At 41.7% G+C, this 23,229-nt stretch overlaps 1 protein-coding gene across 13 annotated transcripts in view; it reads left to right on the top strand.

The window, feature by feature from the left end:
* The window catches only part of LOC149246972 (uncharacterized), a 539,894-nt gene that overhangs the window by 212,950 nt on the left and 303,715 nt on the right, over window positions 1-23,229 (top strand). For all 13 annotated transcript variants that reach the window (XR_016266584.1, XR_016266583.1, XM_089458085.1 and 10 more), the window contains one exon: window positions 11,521-11,582. Coding sequence is in view for 11 of the 13 variants with exons in the window: in XM_089458085.1 (XP_089314211.1) it covers window positions 11,521-11,582 (62 nt within the window). In the remaining 2 variants the exon portion in view is untranslated. The remainder of the gene's footprint in view (window positions 1-11,520; window positions 11,583-23,229) is intronic.

Raw genomic sequence — 23,229 nt, 5'->3', positions numbered from 1 at the left:
AAAACGAGCCTTATACTATTCCGTACTTCCATCTACTGCAACTTTACCTTGTAAAGCCATTTGGAAGTAACAACTGTCTTGTCCTGGGGTTTGGGAAATACTTCCCAAACATCATTCTCCATAATGGTCATAGCATCCTTCCATACTTGATGGTTGACGGCATCTGAGAATGATGAAGGCTCATTTTGTATGATAGTGCTCCTGATGGTCAGGTATCCTTGATACCTGTCAGGTTTCTTACTTTCATGGAAGTATCCTCGGGGTGTAGAATTTCCTTCAACATCATCAAGTATCCCCCTAATCCATGAAGGCCTCTTCCTAGAAGAGGAAGGCTCAGGTGGATAAATAGGATCCATGGGTTCCTCCACATCAGGCATTGTTACATCATCTACCCATAGAGATAGCTTCCACAATTGTACGGTTCTTTCTTTCCGCCACACCATTCTGCTCAGGAGTATATGGTGTAGTAGTCTCCCTCTTAATGCTAGCATCAGATATGCCTGAGTGAACCAACTGTAATATATTGGAGGCTTGCTTTGACTTGAGGGGAATGGTCCCCTTTTGAGCTTTCCTTTGGCACATCCCGGACAGACACCTTCTTTCTCTACTCGGAATTCGGGCATCCCTGTTACCATCTATCTTACATCGGGAAGAGCTTTGTAATGAAGGTGGGCAAACTTCCGATGCCAAAGTTTGGACTGAAGAGTTGTGTCACAAGACATGACACCTAGCGGACTTGCACCGACCTAATATAAAGAATCAACTCGAAACCCAAGAGTAAAGGCATCTTTAACATTATTTTTCGATACACGTACCTTGCCATCGCTGATGGTTACCTTGTAGCCTTTGTCTTCCATTGCCAAGATGGATACCAGGTTCTTTTGGAGGTCAGGTGCATTAATACATCCTGGAATTTCTAGCCTTCTTGAATGGTTGTCCTCTTCCTTGATTTCCAACATTCCTTTTACCTTTGCTATTAAATTTTCCATCCCTTCGATTACCATGAGAGGGATTTTGATCATCGTCACGGTGAGAGTCCTTTCTATCAAGGCATTCTCTTGCATAGTGACCTGTTTATTGCAAATGTAACATCGTCCTTTTCTTCCACCCTTAGGTCCAGCCATTCTTTTCGAAAAGATAGCAGGAGGACCTTTAGGCAAGGGCATTTCCTGCTCTTCTACCCTTGTTTCTTCTAGAATGCATCTAGCCATTAATTCCATGAAACCAGGAATTACATGATTGTTCAGAAGAGTAGTCCTGAACACATACAATTCGGATGGTAATCTTCCAAGAGTCACGAGTTCCATTTCTCTGTCAGTAATAGTCTCCCCAATAGATAGGAGATCGTTCTTGATCTCGGTGATTCTTAAGAAATATGATTGCATATTCTCATCTTTACGCTTCTTGATTTCCCTCAGCTTATTTCTAAGAAACAAAACTTGATTTGCATCATTAACTTTAACAAAACTCACCAGTCTATCGTAGATTTCTTTGGAGGTGTCCAGTTCAGAGATGTAGGCCACCAAGTGCTTGTCGATAGTCTCGAATGATCTTCTTTGTTTTGAATTCTCTGGTTTTCCATTTGTACCTAGAAGCAGCGGATGCATTTGATGGAGGCTCAACAATATTGCCTCTCACATGGTCCAACACTCCTTGTTCTTCTAGGATAGCCTTGCCTATCTTCTCTTCGGTGATTGCTCTTGCTTTTGCTCGGGCTTTGTCTTCACCTCAGTTCTGATCCCATGTTAAGTTATGGTATGTTCTATGCTTATAACAATTTACTTCTTTTTCTTATTATATTCCACAGATTAACAATCACATGTACATAAAGTAAAGTGCAGAGAGAACATTAAACAATCGACAGAAAACAAGCCAAGACAAGAGACACAAGATGTGGTGGCTAGCCAAGGACAAATCCCACAATGTGTGGGGAAAACCTTTGATCAAATCTTCTTTTACCTTCAATAATTCAACAGAGAGAAATAGTACAATAAATCTGATTTATATCAGCTGTAGCAAACCCTAGATCAGCAGCATCAGCGTTAGTGGCTTCATCATCAAACTAGGGCAGACGATATCTCACAAACCGACCGTCGGATCGGCTTGATTCCACCACCAAAAGTTGCAGTTTTCAGAGGAGGTTCAGATGAACCTATAGCACAGTTCAGATGAGGAGATCTTCTAGTCCATGCAGGTCAAGCTTTACTTCTGCAGTTGCAGCTTCAGTTTTAGTAGCTTCCTTCAAACTAGGGTAGTGGATATCTCGCAAACCGACCGTCGGATTGACTTGATTCCACCACCAAAAGTTGCGGCTTTCAGAGGAGGTTCAGATGAACCTATAGCGCAGTTCAGATGAGGAGATCTTTTGGTCCATGCAGATCAAACTTTACTTCTGCAGTCACAGCTTCAGTTTCAGCAGCTTCCGGCTTCATATGTGTGAGAGAGAGACGCTTTTCTGCGCAGTAGAGAAGAGACTCTTTCTGCGTAGTAGAGAGAGAGAGAGATGTGATGAGATGAGTGAGTCCAAATGAGGAAAAGTCCTCTTGTATTTATACACAGCTGAGTATGTTTGAATAGATGCGACTATTGGGCTTCTAAGCCTACATGAGTTGTAGGTCGGCTTGATAATAATTCCATAATCAAAATAAATTCATATCTCCATGAATACTTATCGGAATCGGATGATATTTATATCAATCCTACACCTCTCGACGAGAGGAATCTAATAAAAATATTATCAGCCATGAATAAGATGACCCACATGAATTTTGGCCTTAGTTTCCTGTAATATTCCTAATTAGCCATGGCTAATTGGAATATTCGATTTTGCTCAATTTTGCCTTCTATAATTATTTATAAATAAAAAGGTGAGGAAAGGGGGACATAACTCACTTTATGAATAAAGTCACTCCTTAGTAGCACAACATTGTAACTTAAAGGGGAGCCAAGGGGGCCCAAGGACCACGTAGAGAAGGGGCCCATGTAGACACTTGGAGGGACTGCGTAGATAGAGAAACACGTGGCAAGAGAGAGGCTACGTTGGAGGAGGTGGGCCTTAGGGTTTTGAGAGAGACCAACGCTATAAAGGAGAGAGGAGCCTCCTCATTTTGGATCATTCGATTATGTTGCATTTGAGTTAGTCACTTCGACTTAGAGCACGCTGGCTGTTTAGCTTGTCTGCAGCACTGTTTAGTGCATCAAGTGTCTTCGTTCGGAGATCTCACCCTTAGCCCTGGGGGACTTCGAGTGCCTGCTCGGGCAAGGTAGTTTCATTTGTATTTTGTAGGAGGAGCGATTTCTGGAGTTGAGGAGGAGCTGAGCATTTTGATGACTGCACAGTCTTGAGAGGGGGGGACGCAGTTTCTTTAGTAGGAGCTCCGGATTGGGTGTATGTGGAGGATTTGAGATGGGAGATTGAGCAAAGGATCAACCCTTGCATATTGGAGGATTTTGGCAGAGTTTCGGTTAGAGTTTTGGAGGATTCTCTTCAGGGGTAGCGCAGAGCCTTGAGGGATTGCGTAGATCCCCAAGGGGGTGATTTTCGGGGGTCAACTATTTTAGAAAAGCTTTCTGGGTTTATTGAGCAGAGGCTGATTCCAAAGTTTCAGCATTTTCTGAGGAGGGGAACAGCCCCAAATCCTCATTTGATTCCAGCAGTAGCAGCAGCACAACAGTGTGGACGCAGTTTAGAGAGAGGCCATTTCCTTACCATTCTGAGTGTATTTCTTCACTTGCCTTGTGCAAGTCGAGGTGCTATCTTTCTGATCACCTCTTGTACTCTGTTCATTACTCAGTATAATAAAATGGCTTAGTATTTCTCTTTGCATTTCTTGAGTATCTGCTTATATTCCATGTATACATTATTGTATGTTGCACAACTGTTATTTTCTCTTTGAGTTTCCCAGCTACTATACCACTGGGTTGGAGTTTGCTTGTGTTTGAGGGATATCTCTGGTAAGGGATATTACAGTGGTATTAGAGCATAGATCTGGCTCAGCCTGTGGAGCTAGCAGTCTATGACACCAAGGGAGAAGCCCTACATCTGTTACAGAGGTAGGAAATACAAAGATATTGAGCGTAGGTTGGAGAACACCTACGGAGAGGGAGACTGTGTTCAGGTGGTGGACACAGAACAGGAGGAGCCTGTGGTGGACGCAGAGCAGGAGGATCCGATGGCAGATGAGGACGGGGAGAGATTTGCGGACATGCTCCTCAAATCAGTGTAGGATCTATCGAGGCAGATCGAGGTGATGGGGCAGATTCACGGCGGTAGAGGCTAGACAGCGTGAGAACCCACGGGTTTTCCAGGTTGGTGAGGGATCAAGTACATCTCGCCACTTACCAGAGTAGGGTGTCACTCAGCGTGATACTACTCAGTAGATGGCCTGATATGCCCGTACACGCTCTACCATGCCCACTTTCCTAGGAGCAAACACGGGGGTCGGAGCCTAGCAGGAGGTAAAGCCTGGTCATATGGGCAATTATTTTTCAGAGTACCAGGCGTATGGGCAGGATTTCAGGGATGCTCTCTCATTCAGAGACTTTGTTCAACTCCAGCGGGATATTAGCCCCGACGACCATCACATAGGATACTGACATTATCATGATGGAGACACCCACCGCACAGCTAGTAGGTTCCACTTGCCTACGTTTGATGGCTCATCAAACAGTTCGACAAAGTCTTGGGTGGAGAAGCTGGACATCTATTTCCAGCTGAACCAAATGTCGGAGATAGAGGTCATCAAGGTGGCGACATTACATTTGGATGGTGAGGCCCAAGACTGGTGGTTCCATGGGTTGGTTACACTCAGACACTCCACAGTGACGACATATGCTGAGTTCACCAGGAGACTGATAGAGAGGTTTGATCAGAGGGATCCGGAACAACACTTTGTTGAGTTGATGAGGGTCAAACAGATTAGGAACCCAGAGACCTACATTGCAGACTTCTTGAGGGTTTCAGTGAGGTGCCAGATCTATCCGCGGCACGGAGGATCTACATGTTTGTTGAGGGGTTAGCAGAGCCACTTTGGGGTCTAGTCAGATCCACTAGACCAGCCACACTCCAGGATGCTATTAGCAGGACCCGGGACTTACAGGATGCCATACCCAGGACCCAGACAACTTACCCCCAGAGACAGGCTTTCCAGCCTAAGGGGAAGGATGTGAGGATTCTACCTCCAAAGGGGAATCCAGGATGAGCACAGATTGATGATGATGCCAGGAGGGAGCTGAAGAAGAAGCGGTTGTGCTTTACCTGTCAGGAGCCGTGGGCACCTGGACATGGATGTGCTGCTGGCAAAGCACATTTTATTAAGGTATTCTCCGAGAGCAGCAGGGAAGAGGATGAGGAGGATGATGTGGAGGTAGGAGATAGTCATGCTGCGCAGGATCCTTTGCCACCTCCACCACCAGCAGCAGGTGGTGCAACGCTTGCACCTACCAGAGGGGCCCTTGCAGCATTGCGAGGAGTTCCCAAGTATTTGATGCTGCGCGTGCGGGGGACAGTACATGGCCAGCGAGTATCAACTTTGGTTGACAGTGGGGCAACCCACAACTTCATCGATGTACAGATGGTTGAGCGGAGAGTTATACAGAAAGAGAGCTTCGATGGCTTTTCAGTTTTGGTCCCAGGAGATCAGACCATGGTGTGTGTTCGTTATGTTCCAGAGTTATCAATGATGATGGGCACCTACACACTGACTGACCACTTTTTCGTGGTCGATATTCCGGACACCAACATGATATTGGGTGTTCAATGGCTTATCACTCTAGGGAAAGTCACGACAGATTGGAATGCCCTAGAGATGGAGTGGGATGATGAGAAGACAGGGAGGCATGAGAAGATACGGGGACAACACACATATCCGCCTCAGACTGTTTCAGCTCATCGGATGGAGGCAGTCTTCCAGAAGGGAGACGTAGAGTGGGCAGTGGAGCTGCGTGCATCAGAGGCAGGGACTACAGGGTAGACAGTGCACCCAGAGATACAGTCCATCTTTGACCAGTATGCCACAATGTTTGGGGAGATTCCACTGGGACAACCACTAGACCGGGGGTTTGAGCACACCATTGAGCTTGAGCATGGCATACAGGCAGTGATTACTACCCCCTATAGGCATCCCAAGGCCTATAGGGATGAGATTGAGCAGGCCATTCAGGAGTTGCTAGCTCTTGGGCACCTTCGACTGAGCACGAGTCCTTTTGCTTCTTCCGTGGTGTTGGTGAAGAAGAAGGACCGTACATTGAGGATGTGCATTGACTACAGGGCCCTGAACAAGAAGACCCTGAAGAACAGGTACCCCATACCCAGGATTGATGAGTTGATGGATGAGTTGAGAGGAGCACGGTTCTTCTCAAAGATTGATTTGAGATTTGGGTACCATCAAATTCGCGTGAGGGAGCAGGGCATTCCCAAGACCGCCTTTAGGTGTCACTATGTGCACTTTGAGTTTTTGGTGATGCCCTTCAGGCTAACCAACGCCCCAGCTACATTCCGGTCCTGCATGAATCACATCTTCCGCAGTCACTTAAGGAAGTTTTTGTTGGTATTCTTTGATGATATTCTCATTTACAGTAGGACTTGGGAGGAGCATCCCCAACACATTGAGGCAGTGTTGCGCATCTTGGAGGAGCAGCAGTTCTATGCCAAGCTCTCTAAGTGTGAGTTTGGGTTGACGGAGTGAGAGTCCACGAGGAGAAGATCAGGGCCATCAGAGATTGGCCAGAGCCGAGGAACGTGACAGAACTTTGGGGATTCATTGGCATTTGTACTTACTACCGGAAGTTCGTCAAGAGTTTCTCACAGCTTGCTGCACCCCTGACAGATCTGACGAGGAAGGGGGCATTCATTTGGTCGAATACAACACAGTGAGCCTTTGACAGGCTCAAGGAGGTTATCAGCAGCTGCCCAGTGCTTGTATTGCTAGATTTTTCGCAGCCATTTGTTTTGGAGTGTGATGTGTCGGGAGAGGGGATCGACGCAGTGTTGATGCAGGGAGGCCACCGTATAGCCTTTGAGAGCTGGAAGCTCCTTCCACATGAGAGGTTGTATTCTATATACGACGAGGAGATGCTGTCCATTATGCATGCATTGGCCAAATTCCGGCAGTATTTAGTGGGTAACAGGTTCAGGGTGAGGACTGATCACAACAGCCTCAGGTTCTTTTTGGGGTAGAAACAGCTACAGGAGAGGCAGCTGAAGTGGATCAGTAAGATCCAAGCGTATGACTTTGACATTGAGTATGTCAAGGGTAAGAACAACGTGGTAGCAGATGCCCTTTCACGTAGACCAGCCACATTGTCTTTTATGAGCTTGGACACAGACTAGAGGGCTCGACTCTTAGTAGAGTACTCCAAGGACAGATTTGCATGTGAGGTTCTGGATGGGCAGGTGGCGGATAACAGGTACAGCGTAATCGATGAGATCATTTACTATAGGGACCTGATCTTCTTGACCGAGGGATCTCAGCTCAAGAAGAAGATACTTCAGGCATCACATGATTCACCATTGGCGGGCCATCAGGGGTTTACCAAAACCTACAAAGCCATTAGAGAGAGGTTCTCATGGAAGGGCCTCAAGGAGGACGTACTCCAGCATATCCTGGAGTATGATATTTGCCAAAGGAACAAGGGGGAGATGAGCCATCCCGCAGGCTTATTGTAGCCTCTTCCCATTCCGGAGGGGAAATGGGAGAGTATTTCAATGGACTTCATCACAGGATTGCCCATGGTGCAGGGCAAGTATTGTATCTTTATCGTCGTTGATCGACTGACAAAGTACGCACATTTTTTTGCCGTATCGGCACACTACATAGCAGCGCAGGTGGCCGAGTTGTTCTTCAGAGAGGTCTTTAGGCTACATGGTCTTCCTAAGACCATCATTAGTGACAGGGACAACTGTTTCATGGGCGGGTTTTGGCAGGGGTTTTTTTGGTTGGTGGGGATGGAGTTCACACCGAGTACCAGTTATCAACCACAGACGGACGAGCAGACGGAGATAGTTAACAAGTGGCTGGAGGGCTACTTGCGTAACTATGTCAGTGGGCAACACCGAGCATGGCTGAAGTGGCTGCATCTAGGGGAGTACTGCTACAACACTACACATCACATGTCCATTGGTATGTCACCATTCTATGCTTTGTATGGATATGATCCTTTATCTTTTGCTTAGGTGATGTTTGGTGCTAGCAAGGCTCTAAGAGCCAAGATTTGGATCCAAGAGAGTCAGGATATCCTTCGAGCTCTCAAGGATAATATGGCTACAACGCAGAACCAGCAGAAGCTGTATGCTGACAGGGGTCGGGTGGAGAGACAGTTTGAGGTAGGGGACTTGGTCTACCTACGATTACGGCGATACCGAAAGTCGTTACTGAAGTAGAAGGGAGCTGATAAGCTCAAGCCCCGCTTTTATGGGCCATACAGTGTGATACGCAAGATTGGACAGGTTGCGTATGAATTGGAGCTGCCCCAAGGTAGCAAGATTCATAGCGTTTTTCATGAATCATGCCTGAAGAAGGCATTGGGGCAGCAGGTGACAGTGACAGATGAGCTACCACCAACGGATGATGAGGGGCATTTGGTGTTGCAGCCAGAGGCTATTATTGATACCAGGGAGAGGCAACTACTGAGTAGGACGGTCTGGGAATTCTTGGTGAGGTGGAAGAATTTACCGGATGAGGATGCTACTTGGGAGAATAAGAAAATTTTGCAGCATCCATCACTTCAGTTGCTTGAGGACAAGCAACATTTTGCCGGGGGAGACTGTAATATTCCTAATTAGCCATGGCTAATTGGAATATTTGATTTTTCTCAATTTTGCCTTCTATAGTTATTTATAAATAAAAAGGTGAGGAAAGGGGGACATAACTCACTTTATGAATAAAGTCACTCCTTAGTAGCACAATGTTGTAACTTAAAAGGGGAGCCAAGGGGGCCCAAGGACCATGTAGAGAAGGGGCCTACGTAGACACTTGGAGGGACTGCACAGATGGAGAAACACGTGGCAAGAGAGAGGCTACATTGGAGGAGGTGGGCCTTAGGGTTTTGAGGGAGGCCAACGCTATAAAGGAGAGAGGAGCCTCCTCATTTTGGATCATTCGATTATGTTGCATTTGAGCTAGTCACTTCGACTTAGAGCACGCTGGCTGTTTAGCCTGTCTGCAGCACTGTTTAGTGCATCAAGTGTCTCCGTTCGGAGATCTCACCCTTAGCCCCGGGGGACTTCGAGTGCCTGCTCGGGCAAGGTAGTTTCATCAGTATTTTGTAGGAGGAACAATTTCTGGAGTTGAGGAGGAGCTGAGCATTTTGATGACTGCGCAGTCTTGAGAGGGGAGGACGCAGTTTCTTTGGTAGGAGCTCCGGATTGGGTGTATGTGGAGGATTTGAGCTAGGAGATTGAGCAAAGGATCAACCCTTGCATATTGGAGGATTTTGGCAGAGTTTCGGATGATTCTCTTCAGGGGCAGCGCAGAGCCTGAGGGATTGTGTAGATCCCCAAGGGGGTGATTTTCAGGGGGTCAGCTATTTTAGAAAAGCTTTTTGGGCTTTTCTGGGTTTATAGAGCAGAGGCTGATTCCAGAGTTTCAACATTTTCTGAGGAGGGGAACAACCCCAAACCCTCATTTGATTCCAGCAATAGCAACAACACAGCAGTTCTCTGGCAGTTTGGACACAGTTTAGAGAGAGGCCATTTCCTTACCATTCTGAGTGTATTTCTTCACTTGCCTTGTGAAAGTCGAGGTGCTATCTTTCTGATCACCTCTTGTACTCTTTCCATTACTCAATATAATAAAATGGCTCAGTATTTCTCTTTGCATTTCTCGAGTATCTGCTTATATTCCATGTATACATTATTGTATGTTGCACTACTGTTATTTTATCTCCTTGAGTTTCCCGGCTATTATACCACTGGGTTGGAGTTTGCTTGTGTTTGAGGGATATCTCTGGTAAGGGATATTACATTGCCAATTTTAACACTTAAAGGGAGCGAGGAGCCTCTTAGAAGTGTCGAAGCATCACAAAGAGCTTCCTTTAGAGGTCCTACCTCATCACCTAGAGTCTTGATCTTATGGATACCTATTATCTTCACATATCTCAAATCCTAAGTCTTGATCTCCTCATCTTCAGGCCTTTCTTGGAGAGCATTTAGCCTCTTTGAAGCATTGGGCCATTGTCGTGTTTCTCCTTGAATGGGCTTTGTGTAGTCACATCGTACCTAATCATTGATCTATTTTATTCCAAGTGATTTCCTTCCCACCGGGACTCCTCCCATCAGTGAAACTCTGTAAAAAGCAGGGGACATTGACTGTGGTGACAGTGGGTCATTGTCCCATTGTTATCACTTGGTCTAGCTCTTTGTCCCATAGGGTTTCCCTTCTTAGGGCCTGCTAGATTGTGCAGTAACAAAAATGACATGAAGAACATGTCTTACATTAATCTTTTCAAGGGATAATCAAAAAAATGACATGAAGAAAATGTCTTACATTTTCATTATATATTTCATGGGCTAAAATATAAATTATGAAGAGCGACCATAGCAACAAAATTCAACAATAACACCCTTGTGAGTTTGCCTCTAAGGTAATTACCCCTTAAGAGATAACAATGCCCAAGCACAAGTTTGCTACACAAGCGATGCAAAAGTGTACATAAAAGAATGAAATGACATTAACAAGAGAACACCAAAGATGTATGTATCCTTCGGCATAAAACACTTTATTAGAGGCATCAAGAAGATCATAAGATGATATAATACAAATGAGATTTGTGGTATATTTATACAAAAATAAGAGTTCTTGGGGCTTTTTTGTTATAAACACTAGGTAGTAGTGATAACACATCTTAGTGTCGTAAATCCTTATAAATATTAGTTTAATTATGTAGAATTTGAAATTGAAAAGCAAATGTTGAATGGAGTAAACTTTAAGATATTGCCTTGTCCTACATAGACAATTTATATATTAATTACTTTTGAGCTCACTAATATTATCTTACAACTCATCTAAGGATAACTAGAGATTTAATTTTTTTTTGGGCACATAACTAATTCACACTCCTGCAAATGTGCTCCACGTTAACACATGAAAACAAACTTTGATACAAGTCTATATAGATTCATAACATAAAATCTTGCATTTTGCTTAGAGATTAATCTACATGCAATTTTTATAAGAACAACCAAAAGATTAGCACAAATCACAATGTTATTTCTTATGAATAAATTGATGTACATTAGATAGCAAAAACAAGCATGTGGAGGTTCACTACATGTATTGAAGAAAGGATTATGATTTTAAAGAAATGACATATCTAGTGTCTTCTTTCAAAATAGAAGCTTAATTAGTCATTTCATAATCTTATAATGTTAAGTTCGATTAACTAATTCTTCCTTCTACGGGTACTAAAAACAGTGAATAAAGAATTAGCACATGAAAGCAAATTGTTATAAACTAATGAGAAGACTCACTCTTGAAATTGACTAAGTAGATTTATTTAGCAATTCCATTGTTTATATTGTAGGTGGGAGAAAGGTTGAAGTGTTATTAGTTGGGATGAACCCAGGACCTTATGGAATGGCCCAGGTGCTACTCTTGAACATTTTAATTTCTCTCTCTATTTACATTTTAGTTTTGCTTTATTGACATTTATTGGGGTTGATGTTTTGAGTAGTGTTAATACAATGTTACACTTTGTTTTTTGTTTTGCTTCTTTCTTGAATGAATGGTTTACGTTGAACTTTCAATAAAAGAAAATCATTTTTAAAACTAGAATACTATTGATAGGTTTGAGTGGATAAATGATAAGAAGATTATTTGAAATTTCATGCCACAAGATGTACTTGATCTCAAGTGCATTGGACCCAATTTTCAAGATAAAATTGCAAGAGGGGAAGTAGAACCAAGGGAAAAGAACAAAACAAAATCTATTGAAAGGATGGTGAGAAAAAAACGAATTCATGAGAATTTGTTACGAGATCAAAATAGAAAGTTTAATTACTATTTCAATGGTATCCTTCTACAAAGTAATTAATGACTAGTAGCTATGGAATCTAATATTGACATATCAAAATCGACAAGATGTCCTATTCCATAGTATGTAATAACTTCCTATTCTCTAACCTACAAGACATATCTTAATCACGCCTTTAATCAATTAGTAACCAAAAAATCACGCCTTTAATCAATTAGTAACCAAAAAGTCAAAGCAATATGAATAATAACAGGAACACTGGTGAAGTTGTAGGTTTAAATCACATGTAATGGGAGAAGATAGCATCCGTTGTGGGCTTTTAGGGATGTAGTGCATTAACATATACATTATGAAAACTAAAAATCCATTTCATCTTAGTAGAATTATCAACACTTAGTAATTCTAGAAGGAAGTTGGGCTATATTCTAGCCTCAAACTTCAATATACAAGAGTGTAAGCCATGTGAAATTTCCACAAACACACCTGTTACCCACCATTTTGTGGGTGATATCCCTAGGAGTTTTTTTCTCCAAGATGGTCCTTAGCCGGCAGATAGCAGCCCCTTGTAACCACCAACTATCTCGTTGTGCCATTTCTCTGCTACTTGAACCAGCCATGTGGTCCCTCACCCATTTGCCATGATCGTATGTTTGAAGGTGGGCCTCCCGAGCCTTAAGGTGTGCCTTCGTCATTTGGTAATTGAGTATTGTAGTTTCCTATCATGGACACTTATGGGCATGGATTAATGGGGACATTCGTCGGAAAGAGTGGGCTAGGTCTGTTCTCTTGTCCTCTAGACCTCTTTTGGACGTTAACCTTGGACCCTAGTCCCTTGGGATCTCTTTTATTGACCCTTGGGCTTTAGGGATGGTACTGTTGACCCCATTGCCTACACCTACCTACAAGTCAGTGAGAAAAGCCTTCAACCCCACAAGTTGTGGTTGGTGGCAGGGAACTTAGAGAAGGGGCTGTGAGCTATCTCCTAGGTTAGCTAAGGGGGGTAGTCCTTAATGAAAAGTTAAGTTAAAAGATGTGAGTTTCTAGGAGATTGTTATAGTGAAAATGGGTTACTTTTAAAGATTTATGGGCAAATATGAAGTGAACAACTTGAAATAACAATGCCAATCATTAATATGATTAAAAACCATAAAACCCGTGCCGTGCCTTATAAGGAATTTTCTCAAAAATTTAAAGATATGTTTGCTCAAAGTAAAATGCAATGCTCTCAAAAGAGAAAACAAAGTAACCCTGAAATGTAAATAAAAATTGTTAGGACAAGATATGTAAGATACAAAATGCTTTTGAGATAATCAACTTTATAAATCAAAACTTGTGAAACATATGTTGCCAAAACCCAAAAATTAGTAATTAACTTGGAAATGTAAAAGAAAGGAAGTGCTAAACCAAGACATCAATATGCAATTAGACTTGAAACATGAAAAGAAAGCACTTGTTTGAAATGATTACGATACTTGCTTTTGGAATAGACTTTGCATATGAAAACTCAAATCGTCAAGAGACAAGTAAAGTAAATGTAATGGAAAGTGCTCTTGGTTAATTTAATTAATTAGCTCTACAACAAGATTACAATTTAACTCTTCAATCCTCAGACCTCACCTTTGCCCAATGATATGGATCTCACAATGAGGAGTCAATAGAGGAGTAGAGGATCCCTAAGATGTCTACTTCAACCGACTTATGTTGGAGGTAAAATTTTAATGAGGTTTGGGGCCTTCCTACACTAAAATGCCTAGATGAAATGCAAATTGTGTTAATTCCCCAAATTAATATAATGATACATGCAAATGCTTCAAAGAGATTGATTTGCAATGCTTGAAAATGAAATATCGTTCAACATAAGTTGCAATTATAACTTCAATTGGAGGAATAAAATTAGCTTATACGTGTTGCATGTCTTTCATTAATGATCATTAATGAAATAAAATGATACAAGTAATTTGTTTGAAAGTAAAATTTGTTTCAAATAGACAATGACAACAAATTGCTCCAGTATTCAAGATAACAATGTAGCATAACATTGAAGCATGTATTCAAGTGCTCATGAAACAATTTACCAAGATAAATGGAAACGAATCAAAGTTTGTTAAGAATATAAAATGCTTGCATGTAAAGGATGAATTGCCCAAAGTAAACTGTAAGCTTGTAGCTCCAAGCAACAATGAGAAAAAAAATGCAAAGCTCAAATGAAATTGTAACAAACTTTAACTTAATGAAATGTGATAGTGAGGGTGTGTTAATTCCCAATTAAAGCATGCATGTCAGTGAATGAAATATGAAAGCTTAAACCATGCAAATGTCAATCCACCCAAGAGAAGCCTCCCTCTAAATGGGGAGACAGGATACCATGGGAGAAATCCCAAGCTCCCACAAGCAAGTTAGATCTTTTATTAATATTACAATGAGAAGAGGGCCCTTCAAAGTTCTCAACTATACTTCAAGGAGAGTCCTCACAATAATTGCTTGAAACTTGGACACTAGACCTCATTTCTTAAGAAAGTAGTGACAAGATCTCACAAAACTTGTGAAAGGAAAACAAGGTGTGAGTTTCCTCCAAATGCCCACGACTTAGAGAGGAAAATGGGCAGCCCTCTAGTGAACTTGACTTGGCCAAAATAAGCCTCAAAAGGGCTCACGACATACTTGGAAATCGAACCCCCAACACTTGCCAAAGGTCCTACAAACACTTGTTAGATGTTGCGGGAAGTTGCTCTTCAAAATCTGCCACACAAGAGTTAGCAAAAAATCCAAACAATGGCTACAAAATAAGTTAAATATTAATGGAAAAATCAGCAAGATAAAATGTATATGTACAATTATAATTTACAAAAGGCTAAGCTAAAGAGTGAGAGTAAACTCTCGTCTTTGCTTAGCCATCTTCAAGCTCTTAGATAGAAAATGAAAGGAATGAAATACAATGTTTTTTTTAAAGAGATTTAAATTTAGAATTTCTGGGCTTGTGTACAAGCTATGTGCCAAAATCCTTGCAAAACTATTTTGTAATATAAGACTATGAAAGTTCAAAGAACAAATGAGAGCTCCTTTAAGAATGTATCAAGAGTGGGTTGGTCTCTGTTAAAATTGGCAACTAGGGCCAAACTTCATGTGGGTCATCTTATTCATGGCTGATAATATTTTTATTAGATTCCTCTCGTCGAGAGGTGTAGGATTGATCTAAAGATCATCCGATTCCGATAAGTATTTATGAAGTTATGAATTTATTTATGTTATGGACAAATTGTTAAGTTGACCAACAACTTATGTAGGCTTAGAAGCCCAACAGTCATGTCTATTCAACCTCTACGTTTTAGTATAAATAGAAGAGGACTTCAAGTCATTTCTACACACACTTGGATCTCTTCCTCTCTCTACTTGTCTTTGGGTTTTAGTAGGAGGAGAGATCCTAAGGTGAAGCCGATGATGCCGGTGAAGCTGATGATGCCGATGATGCCGGTGAAGCTGGTGAAGCCGATGATGGCGGTGACGCTGATGATGGCGGTGAAGCTGATGAAGTCGATGTTGGCGGTGAAGCCGATGATGTCGGTGATGTTGGTGATGCCGATGATGCTGATGAAGCCGATGATGCCGGTGATGCCGATGATGATGATGTCCGTGAAGCCGATGATGCCGATGATGCCGGTGAAGCCGATGATGCCGGTGATGCCGACGATGCTGATACCGCTGATCTAGGGTTTGCTGCTGCTGATGTAAATCAGATTTATGTACTATTTCTCTCTGCTTAATTATTGAAGATAAAAGAAGATTTGATCAAAGGGTTTCCCCATATTAGGGTTTGTCCCTGGCTAGCCGCCACATCTTGTGTCTCTTGTCTTGGCTTGTTTTCTGTTGATCGTTTAATGTTCTATCTGCACTTTACTTATGTACATGTGATTGCTAATTTGTGGATAATAATAAGAAAGATAAGTAAACTGCTCTAAGCATAGAACATACCATAATTTAACATGGTATCAGAGCTGAGGTGAAGACAATGCCCAAGCAAGAGTGAAAGAGCAATCACCGACAACAGTTGGGACAAGACAAAAGGATCAATGGGTTCAAATTCACCGAGGGTGAAGTGGAAGCAGAGAATATTATCAGAATGGCACAACGGAAGTTTCTGATGGCCTACTTAAAGATCACTTCATTGGGAAGTTCAAATCTAAGGGTGTAGGGAATGTTACCCCTCAATTGAATGAAGGTAACTCGATTCATTTACAGAATCTATTTTATGTACCTGATTGCAAGAGGAACGTGGTGTCCATTTCAGCAATGGAAGTGAAAGGCTACAGGTGGCTCTCATCGATGGAAATGTACGTGTTTGAAAATAGATTTTTTCAAAGATGTTTTTGAGTTCAAGGTTGTATCAAGTTGCAAGAAGTCCACTGGGGACCATGTCCATTGACACAGCACTGGAGGTCTATGAGTCAGATGGTGACAGGGATGCCTGAATTCAAAAAGAGCATGAAGGTACATGTCTGAGATGTATCGAAGGAAAATATTACAAGGGGACCATTCCCCTCATGTAGCAGGTCAACAAGTTTGGAACAACCCGTGGAGTTTGAGATTCATGAATGGGAATCTCATGTATACAGGTGGAAGAAATCCCTTTATGGCTTGAAGCAAAACACCTCGGGCGTAGTATGAGAGGACTGATAGCTGTTTGAAGCTGAGATTCACTAGGAGTGAAACCAATCCAAACCATTACCCAAAGTTTGTGGATGATAGACCTCTCATATTGGCGCCTCATAAGGACGACCTATTTCTGACAGGTGCAGACACTCTCATTTGCAGAAGTAGGAGGGAGTGGGATTCCGAATGTGGAATGATAAATTGCAAGCTTGTGACTACCTTGAGGATATTAACTTTCAGAGGTTATATGGTAGTGATGTCGAACCAGATTTGGGAAATGCCTCTGAGTTTTATAAACTCAATCACGTTGATGTTCTTGGTGAACTCCGGACATATGTTTTGCAGTTAGCATGGTGAGCTCATATTTGGATAAGGCTCATTGGATTGGTGCCAAGAATCCTCTGAGATATCTTTGGGGCACAATCTCTCATGGATTGGGATACACTGCTGAAAATATGAAAACCGCATGATTATTCGAACGCTGACTGGGCAGACAATGTGGAGATCACTAGAGCACTTCTCAGTGCTAGTTCTCTTTGGATTCTGCTTCGATATCATGGATGAGCAGGAAGCAAAAATCGGTTGGTATAAGTACCGCCAAGACCGGATACATAACTACGAGTATGACCTCGTATGAAGTTGCCTAGTTGTGGAAAATCTTTAGTGAGTACACATGATGAATACCACTGTGATTCTCTATGACAACCAAAGGTGGGATTCGTTTATTGAGGAATCCCGTATTCAATGATTGCTCCAACAGAAAGACATCAAATACTGCCTTATCTAGGATATGGTAAGTCGATGAGCAAGGAGGCTCCATCGCACTGAGATGATGTATAGGTCGCTACACTTTGTCAGAGCCCCGGGGAAAGATCAAATTTGTGATTTTCCCTAACGACTTGGAGTCGTCGAGAGATCATTGTAAAAGGGTCCTGCATGTTGCATACATTGAACTTTGGGAGCTCTCTGGGCTTGCGGTTCTTACTGGAGCAACATATGACCACAGGGTGACTCACCCTCCCCTGGTGGTGCGCACTGGGACAAGATGATTCACTCTCTTGTGGGACAGGATGATTCGCTCTCTTGTGGACATGATGATTCACTTTCCTGTGAACGAGATGGTTCGCTCTCTTGTGGGACAAAATGATTTGCTCTCTTGTGGGACAGGACGATTCGCTCTCTTGTGGGACAAGATGATTCGCTCTCTTGTGGGACAGGTTGATTCGCTCTCCTGTGTAGCAGGATGATTAATTCTCCTGTGAGGTCTGGATGGTGTGTTCTCGATGACGATTGTGTAGTAGGATGATTAATTCTCCTGTGAGGTCTGGATGATGTGTTCTCCATGACGATTGTGTAGCAAGATGATTAATTCTCCTGTGAGGTCTGGATGATGTGTTCTCCATGACGATTGTGTAGCAGGATGTTTAGTTCTCCTGTGAGGTCTAGATGATGTGTTCTCCATGACAATTGTGTAGCAGGATGATTAGTTCTCCTGTGAGGCCTGGATGATGTGTTCTCCATGGCGATTGTGTAGCAGGATGATTAGTTCTCCTATGAGGACAAGATTGATTAAGTTCTCCTATCGAGGCATCCTACCCATGCAGTCTGGGACTCATGGGAAGTACCTCTCATCTGATCAATGAGCAGGGAAATGAGGATAGGGACCATAGTAGTATCGATGGACGCATCGATGTATCTACTGTACTCCCTATGGTAGGATGACCTTCATTGATTTGGGATCAATGATACTGGTCTAGGACTAGTGGTAGGAGTTGTAACCATTATGACGCTGACTTCGGGTCGGTTGAGACTGGTCTGGGACCAGTGGTACATACTCTGAGACTGACCTCTGGTCAGTGCAGCCTATGTCACACGGTTCTAGTTCGAATTCGAGTTCGACAACGATTAAGTTCGATTCGAATTCGAATTTTCTGATCAGGTTCGAATGAGGTTCTGCATTAGGTTCGACTATACATATTTTTCAATATATATATATTTATATATATATATCTATATATGACAAAATAATAGAAAATTCAAAATCGATCCATAAACACATGAATACAAATTCTTATTAGTAAACATACATGAATAATGTAATCATTCTAACATCTAGTTAAATGTAAACAGATGAATATACACTTGGTTTAGATATGGACTTTACACTTTTCCAATACAAGCATAAAGATTTTTCCAATTGGTCATGGAATAATCCTTGAAATTTTGATAAGCTTCGAGAAGAACATGGAGGTGGGATTTGGTCTACCTATGTGTGCACAAGTAGTGTATACTTGACTCGCATGTTTGATACTACCTTTAGATGCTCCCATGACTACCTTAACTCCTAGTTTAATGACTCAAGTAGTGCTATACTTAACTCACATCTTTGACCACTACCTTCAAATGCCCCAATGACTACTCTTACTGCTAGTGTAGTGACTAGTTTTTGATGTATAGCCTCGTGCACACCAAGAAGTGACCATTCTCCATGTCAATCTCTTCCATCTTGACCATTACAATACCCTCCAACTGTGTGCATGAGCTAGAGACGTGGGTCCAAAATGTAGCACTATTGACAAACACCTACGATACTTCTACAATATTTGATGCATTGAATCCTAGATGTGCACGCCAAATCTCATTGTGCACACACACATTTCAACACCTTGTATATGCACACACCAATGCCATATACAAACTCACCTTAACATTTATAACCCACATTAATGTCTTATGCATACCAATAACACTAACATTCACACTTATACGACACCAACAATATATAGCACCCAAAGGAATGAAAAATCATCGACAAATATAAAACCCAACAATATTTAAAAATTAATACACATTTTACAATAATACATATTTAACATACAAATACAACACAAGATTATTATTATTTAAAACAGAATTATACAACTGCTATTCTATACTCACATCTTTTTAAATTATATTATTTACCAGTTTTGATAAAAACATACAAATAAAATTTAGACAATAATTAAATATTGTTTATTTGCATTTTAAACCATGTAATTTTTTTCTTCTTCAGTAAAACCCATGTAAAATTTATACATTAAAAAAACCACCTATAATATTGGGAATAGTCCTAGAACAGAGAGTTACCCTGAATTTAATATATGATGCCAGTATGGATACTTTCGGACGTTTGAATATTATAACCTACCCGAATTTGCTTGTCTCCTTATTAACAACAAAACATTAATGTCCGTTTTGAATGGGTTGCTCGCCAAATAGACGAGCAAGAAAGAGGAAGAAGGATGCAATGGTAGTGGGAGAAAGCAATGGCAGGGGCAGTCGTTGATTCACCACTGTTGTTGCTCTCCACACCCTCGATGTTGTGAGAACTAGATTTCAAGGTATTTATATGTTACAGTTCATTTATATTCTTGGCAAATAAAACCGCCAAAAAAAACCATCGAATCAAAAAAAAAATCGTTGAAATTCGCGTTAAAGTACGTTCAGGTTCGAATTCATTCAGGTTCGCCATTCAGGTTCGGTGAATCTGAATGAATTTCAAATTTTTTTCAGGTTCGCCGAATTTCAAACCTGAACCTTCAAGTTCGGCGAACCCTGTGACATAGAGTGCAGTACTGGTCTGGGACCAGTGAGAGTGGTACATACTATGACGCTGACTATGGGTCAGTTGAGACTGGTCTGGGACCAGTGGTACACTCTCTGAGACTGCGATACTGGTCTGGGACCAGTGGTAGGAGTTGTACCCACTATGATGCTAACTTCAGGTCGGTTGAGACTAGTCTGGGACCATTGGTACATACTCTGAGACTGACCTCTGGTTAGTGCAGTACTGGTCTGGGACCAGTGAGAGTGGTACATACTATGATGCTGACTTCGAGTTGGTTGACACTGGTCTGGGACCAGTGGTACACTCTCTGAGATTGCGATATTGGTCTGGGACTAGTGGTAGGAGTGGTATCTACTATGATGCTGACTTCGGGTTGGTTGAGACTGGTCTGGGACCAGTGGTACGCTCTCTGAGACTGACTTTGAGTCAGTGGAGGATGATACTGGTTTGGGACCAGTGGTAGGAGTTGTACTCACTATGACGTTGACTTCGGGTTGGTTGAGACTGGTCTGAGACCAGTGGTACATACTCTGAGACTAACTTTGAGTCAGTATGATACATCCTCGATCATTTCTTCTTCTTCATAATTCAGACAAAAGCAGAGCAGAACAGAACAGATTAGAGCAGAGCAGTATAGATCGATACAGGGCAGAACAAGACAAAGCAGAATAGGCAGAATAGAGCAGAGCAGGGCAAGGGTCAGGCTGTACAGGGCAGTGCATTTGATGGATGAATAGTAGCGACCGACAAACAGATTGCAGATGAAGTTCTCCCTAGTTGAGAGGGAGTGTTAAAATTGGCAACTAGGGCCAAACTTCATGTGGGTCATCTTATTCATGGTTGATAATATTTTTATTAGATTCCTCTCGTCGAGAGGTGTAGGATTGATCTAAAGATCATCCGATTCCGATAAGTATTTATGAAGTTATGAATTTATTTATGTTATGGACAAATTGTTAAGTCGGCCAGCAACTTATGTAGGCTCAAAAGCCCAACAGTCATGTCTATTCAACCTCTACGTTTTAGTATAAATAGAAGAGGACTTCAAGTCATTTTTACACACTTGGATCTTTTCCTCTCTCTACTTGTCTTTGGGTTTTAGTAGGAGGAAAGATCCTAGGGTGAAGCTGATGATGCCATTGATGCCGGTGAAGCCGATGATGCCGGTGAAGCCGGTGAAGCCAGTGAGGCTGGTGATGTCGACGATGCCAGTGAAGCCGATGATGCCGGTGAAGTCAATGATGTTGGTGAAGTCGATGATGCCGGTGAAGTCGATGATGTCGATGATGCCGGTGATGCCGATGATGCCGGTGAAGTCGATGATGCCGGTGATGCCGATAATGATGATGCTGGTGATGTCGATAATGATGATGCCGGTGAAGCCAATGATGCCGGTGATGCTGATGATGATGATGCCTGTGAAGCCGATGATGCCAGTGATGCTGATGATGCCAGTGAAGCCGATGATGCTGGTGATGCCGATGATGCTGATGTCGCTGATCTAGGGTTTGTTGCTGCTGATGTAAATCAGATTTATGTACTATTTCTCTCTGCTGAATTATTGAAGATAAAAGAAGATTTGATCAAAGGGTTTCCCCATATTGGGGTTTGTCCCTGGCTAGCGCCACATCTTGTGTCTCTTGTCTTGGCTTGTTTTCTGTTTATCGTTTAATGTTCTATCTGCACTTTACTTATGTACATGTGATTGCTAATCTGTGGATAATAATAAGAAAGATAAGTACACTGCTCTAAGCATAGAACATACCATAATTTATCAGTCTCTCCAAAGACTTCCCCTCATGCTTGATTCTATAATCCCAACAAGATGTTCCCTCTACAAAACTTCAATCAAGTATTAGTTCCATTTAGATTTAGCAATAAAGAATGATAAGAAACTCTAGAGATTTATTTAAAACCAACTAGAGCATTCTATACCTAGAACATACTTCTAAATCAAATGTCAATGCAAGATAACTCTACATTAACAAATCTACAAGAGCATATGGAAGCAAATTAGATCAAAGCATGAGTAAAAGGAGTTATACCAATGCTCAACAATTCATTACAGTCGAAAAGGAGGAACACCTCATGAATGAAACCCCAAAGTCTTTATTGATATTTCTAAAAGTGTACAAGGCAACAACGCTTCCGCAAGCACAATAGCTAGTAATAATCTTATACAATGTGAGAGCCCATGGCTCTATTATATAGAGAGTTGGAAGCATATCCCAATGAAGAATGACAATGACAAATGGCATTGGAGCCAATCCCAATGTAGAAGTGATTAAAGAACTGGAATGAGGTGACAATCCCAAAGAGAAATTCGAATTTGTTGAATGAAGCTCCAATGCCAAGTGTAAAAATCGAATTCTGGCAAGTGGACATCATTTTCTTCTTCCATTATGTGACAAATTCAAATTTTATGGTGGAATGACAAGTGTATATGGGTGGTAATCCATGTGGGGACAATTTCCCACAAAAATCTCCACCAAATATTCTCCCAAATCCTCCCAAATGTGCATTAACTTCACAAATTCGAATTTCCAAGCAGCTTTTTCATTTAATGCCAAAAATTCGATTTTATTTGAGCACATGTCATTTCCTTGATTTTAGGAGTCCACATCACCTTGGGACTTTTCTTTTAACTCCCCCATAATTTTCCATCTCATTTCCATAACATTTGGCATGTGTAGATATTTATTTTTATCTATTTATTTAATTTCTGGCTTAATTAATTGCTAGATTTCCCACTAAATTAGGAAAAGTGGGTTTTGAGGGTCCAAAACACATTATTAACCACACAAAGTGTATCATAGTAGAAAGTTGAGAGTGAGAGGTGTAATTTTGATTACTCATACCCCATACAACTTCTCTAGACTACACTTATTACAATTTAAATACAATTTTCTTTGCAATTTTTGACCTGCGGGAAATAAAAAAATTAAAAAATGACTACCTAGACATAACCAAATTTCACGATTTTTTTTGTGTGATCTAGTATG

This window comes from Pinus tabuliformis, chromosome 7 (assembly GCF_031772625.1).
Source record: "Pinus tabuliformis cultivar Carrire ecotype Pingquan chromosome 7, CPIR1, whole genome shotgun sequence".
NCBI classification, from domain to species: domain Eukaryota; kingdom Viridiplantae; phylum Streptophyta; class Pinopsida; order Pinales; family Pinaceae; genus Pinus; species Pinus tabuliformis.
The sequence above is the reverse complement of the archived record's forward strand: the minus strand, read 5'-3'. Positions and strand labels throughout refer to the sequence as shown.